Below are 12,593 nucleotides of genomic sequence, written 5' to 3' on the forward strand. Positions count from 1 at the left end.
GTATGATGATAATAGGCCATTTTAATTTCTCAAACTAATTTATGGATCTTCTTGCCCTTCTGTCTTCATTTTCTCTTCTAAAAAGAATAATTATAAATGATGTTTTACAGGTAGGAGATAGTTACATAAACTTTAAATGGAAACATTAGTTTACAGCTAAGTATGCATTAGTGGGATTTAGTGGCATCTAGCAGCCTTCAATAACTAGGGTGTGCAGATGTGTGTACTTTTGCTCATTTAATACACTGTAGATATTTTTTTGCAAGGTGAAAATGAACTTAAGAATAATGTTTTCTGCTTACAGTGCTTCGCATTTTCTCATTCACCTTATGGTAGTAAATTTTTTTTTTTACAAAACTGAATAGTTCTTAACTTCTTCCTAAATAATGTTCTAATTATATTTGTAAGCTACAGAATGTTGGTACTTAAAGAGTGCGTATAAAAAAAAAAAAAACATGGAGAGTGACTTTTTACATAGCCTGATAGTGATAGGACAAGGCAGAACTGTTTTAAACTAAAAGAGGGTAATTTGGGTTAGATATTAGGAGGAGACTTTTCACTCTGAGAGAGGTGAGGCGCTGGAACAGAGACACTGTTGATGCCATACCCCTGAAGGTGTCCAAGGCCTCGGGTAGCCTATCTAATGGGTGTCAGCTCTGTCCATGGTTGCAGGAGTTGAAACTAGATTTTTACAGTCCCTTCCAACACAAGTGGGGGTGTTGGTTGATGCTTGGGGGTGTTGGTTGATGCTCGGCTGAACATGAGCCGACAGTGTGCTCAGGTGGCCAAGAGGGCCAACGGCATCCTGGCCTGCATCAGAAATAGTGTGGCCAGCAGAAGCAGGGAGGTGATCATCCCCCTGTACTCAGCACTGGTGAGGCCGCATCTCGAGTATTGTGTTCAGTTTTGGGCCCCTCACTCCAGGAAAGATGTTGAGATCCTGGAGCGTGTCCAGAGAAGGGCAACAAAACTGGTGAGGGGTCTGGAGCACAAACCTTATGAGGAGCGGCTGAGGGAGCTGGGATTGTACAGTCTGGAGAAGAGGAGGCTCAGGGGAGACCTCATTGAACTGTACAACCTCCTGAAGGGAGGTTGTGGTGAAGAGGGATTTGGCCTCTTCTCCCAGGCAACGAGCAGGACACGGGGCAATGGCCGCAAGTTGTATCAGAGGAGGTTTAGGTTGGACATAAGGAAGAACTTTTTCTCTCAGAGAGTGGTCAGGCACTGGAATGGCTGCCCAGGGAGGTGGTGGAGTCGCCGTCCCTGGCAGTGTTCAAGACGCGTCTGGATGACGTGCTGCGTGATATGGTTTAGTGCTAGTGGTGGCAATGGTGATGAGGAGACAGTTGGACTGGATGATCTTATAGGTCGTTTCCAACCTTGTGATTCTTGTGATTCTTGTGAAGTCATTGTATGATCACCTAAAGAAGTCAAAGTTTACAAATGCACTTGTTTAACAACAATTTGTATATTTAACAACAGTTTGTATTCTGGTTCATTTTGAGGAGGTAAAAAGGGAGATATAGCACAATAATATTGCTTGATCGCCAAGGTTCGCTGCTTCAAAGCTGTTCCAGCCAGAACCGCAGTAATTGACCATGAGGTACAGGAGGGTTTCAGTCAGTTCTTTGATCAGGGAACCCTGAGGTAACAGAGCAGCCCGGCAGCTCTCACGAGAGTGGCTGATGTTAAGTGGGCGTTGTCAGGACAACTGCTCTGCATCCATGCTCCCTGTCTAGAAAAAGCCTCAGGGATGGAGAGGAGTCGGATATGTGAATCACGTGGGCCATTCAGACAAGGAGAAACCATAAGCCACCTATTCACATGACTACCCAGGGAGGAAGATTGTTATCACTGTGAAGAAAGTGCTGAGGGTGTTGGCCGATGTGGTTGCCAAGCCACACTCCATCATTCTTTGGCAGTCTTGGCTAACCGGAAATGTGTTGGGGAAATGGAGACTGGCAGATGTGATGCTTATCTTTAGAAAGGGCTGGAAAGATGATTCTGGTAGCTATAGTCCTATCAGTCTCAGCTCAGTGCCTGGAAGGTTATGGAATCGATAATCTTGGGAGCAATCATGGACCAGTTAAAGGTCAACCAGGGGATCAGGACCAGTCAGCACGGGTTTACAAATGGTAGATCCTGTTTGACAGACCTGATTTCATTTTATGACAAGGTGACCCGCTTAGTGGATGAAAGTAAGGCTGTTGATGTGGTCTGCCTGGACTTCAGTAAAGCTTTTCACACTGTCCCCCACAGCATTCTCATGGAGAAGCTGGCTGCCCATGGTTTGGATAGGTGTATACTCTGCTGAGTGAAGCATTGGCTGGGGATGGCTGGGCCCAAAGAGTTGTGGTCAGTGGATTTAAATCTAGTTGGTGGCTAGTCACGAACAGTGTCCCCCAAGGCTCAGTACTGGGGCTGCTTCTGTTTAATATCTTTAATAATGATCTCGATTAGGGGATTGAATGCACCCTCAGTAAGTTTGCAGATGACGCCAAGTTGGGAGTGTTAAGCTGCCAGAGGGGAGAAAGGCACTACAGAGGGACCTGGATAGACTGGATCGTTGGGCCAAGGTTAACTGTTTCAACAGTGCCAAGTGTCAGGTCCTGCATTTTGGTCACAACAACCCCAGGCAACCCTACAGGTTTGGGAAGGAGTGACTGGAAAGCTGCCTGATGGAAAAGAACCTTGGTGTACTGATGAACAGTCAGCTGAATATAAGCCATCAGCGAGCCCAGGTGGCCATGTATGAGGCTTGTATGAGGAATCGTGTGGTGAGTAGATAGGGAAGTCATCCTGCCCCTGTACTCAGCACTGGTGAGGCCTTACCTCAAGTACTGTGTTCAGTTTTGGGCACCTCAGTACAGAAAGGACATGGAGGTGCTGGAGCAGGTCCAAAGAAGGGCAACAAGGCTTGTGAAGGGCTTGGAGAATATGCCCTACGAGGAGAGACTGAAGGAAGTGGGGCTGTTTAGTCTGGGAAAAGGAGGCTGAGGCGAGACCTTATTGCTCTCTTCCGATATCTGAAAGCTGCTTACAGTGAGAGTGGGGTTGGTCTCTTCTCGCTGGTGACAGGATGAGGGGAAATGGCCTCAAGTTGCACCAGGGTAAGTTTAGTTTGGATGTCAGGAAACAATTCTTTACATAAAGAGTTGTTAAGCACTGGAATAGGCTCCCTAGGGAGGTGGTTCAGTCACCATCCCTGGATGTGCTTAAAAACAGTTTGGATGTGGTAGTCAGGCACATGCAGAGGGTTGTTAGAGTTAGGGTAGTGTGGTTAGGTTGTGGTTGGACTCGATGATCTTTGAGGTCTTTTCAAACGTAAACTATTCTATGATGTTCTGATTATTTCAATATATTGCTTATTTTTACTATATATATATAACTAATATAATTGCTTATTCTTACTATTGTATCTTTGACATTGAAAGTTAGAAGTAATACTTATGACAGAATTCCAGCACTAAGTTGAAGTTCTGAGGTAAATCAGAGAAAATAAAAGCCTTACTTCTTTTCAAAATATTTGAAGAATACAGACATACTTTCTCCTACTTCCTAAATTAAGACCTGGCATTTACATGTCGTAACAGAAGGTCAAAAAAATATTTGAATGAAGGAAAACTACATGATTTTCAAATTTAAGGCATTCTAGAAATTTTCCAGTCTTTCAAAGAATGTTATATAGGCTGATGCACGATGTGGAAGACAGTGGGAATTTCCTATAAGCTATAATGAGAACAAGATTTTGCTTTTTAGTCTTGTGATCGTGTTTTTACATTACAGTGTGATAAGTCTTTTTCCCTTTCTGTGGGTTATGAAGCCTCTGTTGTTTCACTGTTGTTTCTGTTGTTTAGGAGTGTTGGAGTGTGAGGGGTTGATCATCAAATTTTGTGGACCTTTTAGAAAGCTTTGTATTTGTACACGTGAGGTGGATTTTGTCATGTAACCATATGATCTTACTTCAGAGAATGTAAATGTGGAAGGGATCACTGCATTTTTATCGTTTATTCCCTCATCAGTATGCTTCACTTTATTAATATTGAAGTAACATGAAACAGCCTCTTCAGGAAACGATCAAGAATTTATATAGCCACTCCTTACAGCAACTGAGTAATTTTGCAGGATCCCAGAATTGTAGGGGTTGGAAGGGACCTCTTGAGATCTTCTAGTCCAACGCCCTTGCTGAAGTGCATGAATAACATATTCCATGTGAATAACAATAAGCTTTCTTGGCATTTCTCTCTTCTTCCTTTTCAATGTAAGATATTCACATTGGAAAATTTTAGTTTTAGATTAGGTATTTTATTTTGATTATTTGATTGTCTGAGTATCCCAACACATGAAGGACATGGAGTTTTGGAGCATGTCCAGAGGAGGGCCACAAAGATGATCAGAGGGCTGGAGCACCTCCCCCCCAGGGGCAGGAAGATGGAGCTGGGTCTGTTAAGCCTGGAGAAGAGAAAGCTCTGGGGAGATCTTATAGTGGCCTTCCAGTGCCTGATGGGGGCCTACAGGAAAGCTGGGGAGGGACTTTTTATAAGGACATGCAGCAACAAGGCAAGGGGAAATGGCCTTAAACTGGAAGAAGGTAGATTTGAACTAGATATTAGGAAGAAATTCTTTATTGTGACACAGTGGAACAGGTTGCCCAGAGGATTCCCCCTCCCTGGAGGCATTCATGGCCAGGCTGCATGGGGCTTTGAGCCACTGGTCAAGAAGGAGGTGTCCCTGCCTATAGCAGGGGGATTGTAACTTAAAGGTCCCTATTAAGTCAGAACATTCAAGGTAGCCGAGTAGGCCAGTGGCATCCTGGCTAGTATCAGAAATAGTGTTGCCAGCAGGAGCAGGGAAGTGATCATCCCTATGTACTTTGCTCTGGTGAGGCCGCACCTCAAGTACTGTGTTCAGGTTTGGGCCCATCACTACAAGAAAGACATCGTGGCTCTGGAGCATGTCCAGAGCAGGGCAGATGCTATGAGGGATCTGGTGCGCTGGTCTTATGTGGAGTTACTGAGAGAGCTGGGATTGTTCAGTCTGGAGAAGAGGCTCACAGCACACTTCATATTGCTCTCTGTGACTGATAGGAAGTTGTGGTAAGGTGGGCCTTGGCTTCTTCTGTCATGTAACCAGTGATAGGACTGGAGGGAATGGCCTCAAGTTATAGCAGGGGATATTCAGGTTGGATGATATGAAAAATTTCTTCTCTGAAAGAGTGGTCAGGTGGTGGACAGGGCTGCCCAGGGAGCTGGTGGAATCACCGTCCCTGAGAGTGTTTCAGAAACATTTAGATATTGTACTAGGGGAAGTGGTTTAGTAGAAACATACTGGTGGACAGTTGGACTGGATGATTTTGGAGGTCTTTTCCAGCCATGGTGATTCTATGACTTCCTTGGTTTTTACTGGTTGGCATCTTTTTAAGAAAAATAATTAAGGCTATCTGTATCCTCTCAATCACACTTTAAGAATGAAATTAATGAGTGTGTCCCTAATTAGTAAATGTTTATCGTATACTGCAGAGTCAGGTGAAGAGCCCAGAAAGAAAAGGTAACACAAGCATATCCTGGTAGAGATTATTTTGGGTTGGTACATGCTATGTTGTTTTCCTGATATGACTTTTATATGTATATTACTGGTAGATACTCATTTATAGGGTAGGATTTCCTTGACATTTTTCTGAGAAATACAGTATTGAACTTGTTACCTAAAAGAAGGATTGCTGCTTGTCCCAGTCACCGTACACTTCTGAGAAGAGTCTGTCTCCTGTTTTTACTGTAGTTTCCCATCTGGTAGTGGGACAGAGCAACAAGATCTCTTCTAAGCTTGAACTTGTATGTCACATGCTCTAGTGTTCTCATTGTCCTGGTGACTCTCTGCTGGACTTCCTCCAATACATCAACATCTTTTGTGCACCAGGAAGCCCAAAACTAAGCATAGCCACATGTGGCCCCAGAAATACTGAGTAGATGGGGAGGATCGCCTTCTTCGACCATCCAGCTGTGCTCTTGCTAATACAGCCTTGGATGTAGTTGTCCTTTGCTACAAGGCAATTTATGATCAGCTTGTCCTCTAGAACCCTTGGATCTTTTTCTGCAAAATGTTTTATAGACAGTCAATCCCCAAACTGTGTTAGCATCTAGGTCCCAGATGTGAGATTCTGTATTTGCCTTTGCTTAACCTTAATGTTATTTTTCGTACATTTATTTTTTTTCTCCAGCCTTTTTAGGTCCCTCTGACTAGCAGCTCTGTCCCCCGGTTGATCTATCTTACCACTTCCCTAAGCTGCTAGCTTTATGAAACATTCTGAAGGTGCACAATATCCTACTGTCTGCATTTTTAGTAAAGATTTTGAATGGTATTAACATGAGAGATTCCAATAGTAAATGACTATCAGTTGGACTCTGTATGACTAATGACCATTATTTGAGCCCGAAGGTCCTAGTCCATACCTTGCTTGGCTTTAAGAGAGACTTGGCTATGCGAGACTGTACCAAAGGTTTTGTCTTCACCCTAGTCAAGGTGTGGCCATTCGTTTAATCACAAAAGAGTATTAAATTAGTCAGACATGATTTCTTTTTGCTAGCTGTTCCAACCACCTATTTGTCCATGCTTGGAATTTGAGAGGCTGGTGTGAGGCTGACTAGTTTCTCATTCATTCTAGCCATCCTTGAAGACAGATACAGTATCTGTTTTCTGCAGACAATAAGAAATATTTGAATGCCACGGTCTTTCAAAAATGATTGAGACACAGTGACATCAGTTTCCTCAGCAACCTTGAATTTGTCTCTTCTGATCCCATGGACTTGCTTATTTCTATTTGTCTTAAACACTACCTGATTTTATCTTCCTCTACTTCCTCATGAATACACAAAAAATGAATTATTTATGGAGAAAAAAATCACCAACTAACTTTTTACTGCCAAATTAAATTTCTACTACTACTACTATTTTGTTACCATACATATGAATATGAAAAGTCACTGAATTTTTATCTTGCTTTTGTATTATTTCTTAATATAAATTGTTGTTTTTTTAAAGTGAGAAGTCTGCCTGTAATATAACATGAATGTATGGCACTGTGTCAGTGCTAATAGTAAACAAAACTCTTCCACTGAAGCACCAGAGGCTATAGCAGTTCACAATTGAAAATGTAGGTTCCAGGAAAAAAAACATATGTGTAACTTTATAAGCTCTTGCATTCTAATTATTTTCTTACAAGGACATCTTACTAATAGTACCTTTCTGCAATTTTCTGCAGTGGAAAATGAAGTTGAAGCTGAAAGGGTTCTCTTCTCATATGGGTATGGTGCTAATGTTCCTACAACAGCCAAAAGACGACTGAAGCAAAGGTAAACAAGTGGCTTTTCTGAATTTACTCATTCAAGACAAAGTACTAGATGAAGAGAGATACAGCATGTTTAATCTTAAAAACCTCTTTATGTTAACCAAAATGACTAGTTTCTTAATTACTTAAGAATACAGAAATAGGATGAAGATAACGTACTGTATTTAATACATATCTTTCAGGAAATTAAGAACAGTAAAGTTTAAGAGCATTGTTTTATCTTTACATACACAGCATTTGATTCCAGTTACGTTTTTCAGTTTTCTCTGATACCATTTGATTAATAGATAAAAATAACATGTAGACCAAATAACGTACCTTTTGGTCATAATCATTTTTAAATAATAAATTTATACAACACATTGGCTTTAAGAAATAATGGTGACATTCAAATAGTTCACTGTGTGCATAAAGGCTACAGCTCATTGTGAAAGATAGGGAATGTAGGTTTATCTACAATATTTGACATGATTTATACTATTTTTTAACTGTGACAGAAAAAAAAATACTCTGCAGTTGTTTAAAATATACCCAAATAATATAAAAGGAAAACATAACCTAAGATCAAAATCATGTAATGGCGGGATGATTTAGGCTGAAAGGAACACGTGGAACTTAGTGGAGTCCAGCACCCTGCTCAGAGCAAATTCAATTGCTTAAGACCTTTTCCAATTTAGTAAATGTTGTCGGTATTGTCTATCAGATTCAGACCTGTCATGTATTGAGTTACATATTGCTGTAAGGATCATGAAGATTTTATGCAGTACTGAAGTTTAGCATAGCTTAATTTGCTCTTTAGCATTTGTATGCCTCATCATACTGTTCCTTAGTAAAATTTCTTTTTATACCACCTATGTCACTCCAAAAGTAATGCATTCTACTTATTTCCATAGAAACTATAACAGCCACGAAGAGCACAATAACACTATGTGATAGAGCAAGTCCTTAACTGCAAAACACTGTTTTTCATCAGCCATCATTTTGGAGGTGACCTAGCGTCACTGTCATCATTGCTGAAACTGTGCTCAAATCCAGTGTTTGATCTCTGTAGACATTCAGCAAGTGTTGATTAATGTCAGTGGGTATGATTTTTTTTTTTTCCTTGTGGAGGAATTCAGTTCCACACCTTTGCTTTATATGCACTCCCACATCAGACTCCATTTTGTCAGACTGCCCCTCTGCTGCCATCTGTTGTGTGGGAACAAAATGGAACTTAATATTGATGGCAGTGTTCTGCTGCCATACCACCATCTGCCTCTGTCGCTGTGAGACAATATAATAAAAAAGGATGCGTTGCTTTTGGAGCAGCCCTCTTAAGTAGAATTCTAGAAAAAAGGCAAAGCTGTCTATTCAAGCGTAATGCATGATGGTGTCTATACTTTTTTGCTTTTACTTGCCAGAAACAACTGTCTCATGTATTTGTATGTAAGTGCCATACACCCATACTAGTAAATTAAGTATTTCTGGGAACATTCTCGAGCACTGAGATGAAATAGCATGTAGTAGCACACTTTCACAAAACTGAATTCTCAGTGTAGGTTAGCTGCATGTGAATGACAATGGTTGTTGGCCCAAATTAACTCCTCCACTGTGCCTAAAAACTGTTTGGGATTACCACATTCTTGAGTTTAGTTTCTGTTATAGTGGAATAAAAAAATGTCCAGAACATCTTTGGAAATGCCAATTTCTGAGAACTTCTTAAAATTTCAGAAGTTTTCTGAGTTTTCTTTTTTTTTTTCCTCACCATATTAGGTTCAGTTTAGTTTATTTACACATTCAAGGACCTTTGTCCTTTTTATGTTTTAAATTTAAGCTACTTGAAAAAAAAAACAAACCGAAAAGCATACTTAACATAGTTACTTGTGCTTATCTTTAAATCCTTGCACATTCTGATCAAGTTCACTGAACAGCTGTAACTGGAATAAGTATGATGGGCTACGTATGTATAGATGTGACACTTAAGGACATGGTTTAGTGGGTGTGGTTATGATAGGTTGACAGTTGGGCTTGATTATTTTTTTTGCAACTTTAATGATTTCTATGATTCTACATTCCCCAAGTTGCAATGGGAAGGTATCGCTGTTTCCCCTTGTGCTCCAAACATTAATGTAAGATGTAAAATGTCTAATGTAAGATCCCTGACTAGATATTACAGAAGTGTTTGACTTCTGTTTTTTTGCTAGATGGGATCCTCATGCACATCTCATAACTCGTAAGCTAAAATCAGAAAAACTAGCTTGGGGAAGGCTGTTTTTCTCAGTTAATGTTTATACAGTCTGATACTCTTTCTGGAGGAACTGAGAGAGAACCAACATTCTAGTGAGTGCTATTGCCAATTTCAGGTCATTTGTCTCACAAAAGGTGAAAGAGAATCTGTGTGAGAGTAGGATTGTAACACAGAATATCAAGAAATTAAAATCAACAGTTCTACCAAATCTAAAAGTATGTTCATTTTTACAGAGAGGGAGGTGGTGAATATGACTTCTCAAATTTTCTCAGAAAGAATACATACTGATCTAGCTTTACATCTAACTTTAATCCTCAACTTATGAACAAATAAAACCTCCCAGTTGGTCAGCTCTAAACCACTTATACTCTTACATCTTCAGCATCATAGTCCAAAACTTGTTATTTTTTTGTCGACTTAGGTACACATTTTCAGTGTATGGAAGGTATACATTAATTCTAAGATCTGAACTGGAGTGACTCCTCTCTTTTCTTCAATGTAGATGTTTTGGAAAAAAATGGCATGCATTTGACTGAAACAATAGATTGTTGTATAGAGCTGTTATTTCAGTGGTTAAGGCACGTAAAGGGATAAGTATGTTGATTTGTAGCTAGATTACTTAAATATGGAGGCATACAGTGATACTTTCTTGAGTTGTATATCTTTTTACAGTCAGTTACCAAGCTTCTGAATGCTGCAAAGATGACAGGACTTGTTACAGGATAAATATAAATATCTGAATACAAATTTAGATATCTGACCATAGCCTTAGGACAGAGACTTAGTATCCAGCCGTTGTAATCAATTTAATTCTGATTAGTACAGACAGTGAAGTTGAGTACATTTCAGTGCATCCAAGAGTCTGTTTTAGTGGAATATGTTCAGGTTCTCCTGTCTATTGAATAGGGCTAAGTGACTGTAATAACAAATTAAAAGACTGGGTTAAATATAATTCCAAAGCCTCTTTCCAGGTATGTGAAATCTTCCCATTACTGTCTATGGAACTATGCTATTGAATTGATGATGGAGTCTTCTAATATTGGACATGAAGTATGCAAGAAGTTGTAGTGCTTACACAGCTGAATAATTCTTTTGTGGATCTATTTTTTATTTAAAAAATAAAAATAATAAAGTGGTAATGACATTTAACTAGCATAGTAGATGTCAGACAAAATGATTTTGTCTGTTTAGAAAATGATCAAGTATTTCATTTTTTGTTGCTTTTCTACAAGATATACATTGTATGTATTTTTAAAACTGACTTAAGCAGATGGCACTTATGGTGATTCCTTAAAGTAGCTTAAAAAAAGTAAATATTCATGATTAGTTGAAATATCCTGACATGATTATTGCAATTATAAAGTATTTTACAAATAATATAAATAATGACTTTTTTAAAAATATTACTATGGTGTCACTACAGGAATGCTATTTCAGTGCTGTTGAAGTCTGTAATGTTTTCGTTGTTAGCTTAGATTATGCATGGTCTCACTGTATAGTTTATGTATTAGTATAAAATTAAGGCAATCGAGTTTTGAAGTACAATTGTGAGAATTTATTTAGCATAGTTTGAAAAAAATTAACTTGAGCTTGTTTTTCTTGGCACAGTGTTCACTTGGCAAGAAGGCTACTGCAGCTAGAAAAGCAAAACTCGTTGCTTGTAAAAGATCTGGAACATCAGAAGGAACAAGTAAGACAGATTTCACAAGAGGTAAATTATTGCTAAAAAATAAAGTGTAGAAACTATAAACATAGTGGAACAGCTGTACATAAAATGGAATATTTTCTAAACACTGTTTATTATCTGATTTTTTTTTTTTTTTTAAAAAAAAAAAAAGCCTCATAATTAACCAAAACTCCATGGTAAATGTTCTGAAAGAAGTTTATATTGTATTTTGAAATGAAGATCAAAAACGGGATTACTTTGTAGGCTAAACAGGAATGTAGACCAGACAGACAACGTTCTGATTTCTGAACAAAAAACCAGCTAGCCAAACTAGTTTGTTCAGTAAATATTTCATTATATTTTACAAAGCTCTGCCCTTAAATCACATTTGAAGATATTTCTCTAAATCCTCTTCTACTTTGAGTCTTTCAAATATACAAATCTAAGGAACGTTTGATATAAGCTGTTAAAAAAAAAAAAGTTCAATTTTTTTGAGGTATTATAACGTGTTAAATTTCATAATACATCTGTACGTAATAGCTGAAATTGCATATTACACTGACTTGGCAAATAAACATTGTAAAATAATCATTTTGCAATCTTCCTCAATTAAGCTGAACTAATTTTTTGAAATATTTTTAAGATTATCTTACCGGTTTCTCTTAGCAACCAAGGAACTCTTTCTTGATTTGCTGTCAGGTAGTGCCACCATATGAAATTTCAAGGCTACCTGCTTTGGAAATGTGGTATTTTTTTGGTTGTTTCTGCTTTTTTTTTATTTTAACGGTAATTATAAACTAGGATAACTATCCTGGCCTGCATTACAAATGCTGCAGGAGCAAGAAGGTAATCATCCCCCTGTATTCCACACTGATGAGGCCACACCTTGAGTACTGTGTTCAGTTTTGGGCCCCTCACTACGAGAAAGACATCAAGGCCCTGGAATGTGTCCAGAGAAGGGCAGTGAAACTGATGAGGGGTCTGGAGCACAAGTCTTATGAGGAGCTGCTGAGGGAGCCGGGATTGTTCAGTCTGGAGAAGAAGAAGCTCAGAGGAGACCTCATTGCACTCTACAACTTCACGTAAGGAGGCTGTGATGAGGAGGGATTTGGCCTCTTCTCCCAGGCAACAAACAGTACCTGAGGAAGTGGCCACAAGTTGTGCCAGAGGAGATTTAGGTTAGACATAAGGAGAAACTTCTTCTCTCAGAGAGTGGTCAGGCACTGGAATGGCTGCCCAGGGAGGTGGTGGAGTCGCCGTCCCTGGCGGTGTTCAAGAGGCATCTGGATGAGGAGCTATGAGATATGGTTTAGTGCTTGTGGTAGCAATGGTGATGGGAGGACGGCTGGACTTAG

At 39.4% G+C, this 12,593-nt stretch overlaps 1 protein-coding gene across 2 annotated transcripts in view; it reads left to right on the forward strand.

Annotated features, from left to right (window-relative positions):
- The window catches only part of PIBF1 (progesterone immunomodulatory binding factor 1), a 152,503-nt gene that overhangs the window by 106,293 nt on the left and 33,617 nt on the right, over positions 1-12,593 (forward strand). For both annotated transcript variants that reach the window (XM_042867776.1, XM_042867777.1), the window contains 2 exons: positions 7,259-7,349; positions 11,181-11,283. In XM_042867776.1, coding sequence (XP_042723710.1) covers positions 7,259-7,349; positions 11,181-11,283 — 194 coding nt within the window. The remainder of the gene's footprint in view (positions 1-7,258; positions 7,350-11,180; positions 11,284-12,593) is intronic.

This window comes from Lagopus leucura, unplaced genomic scaffold (assembly GCF_019238085.1).
Source record: "Lagopus leucura isolate 7727_CA_CO unplaced genomic scaffold, USGS_WTPT01 Super-Scaffold_100001, whole genome shotgun sequence".
NCBI lineage: Eukaryota > Metazoa > Chordata > Aves > Galliformes > Phasianidae > Lagopus > Lagopus leucura.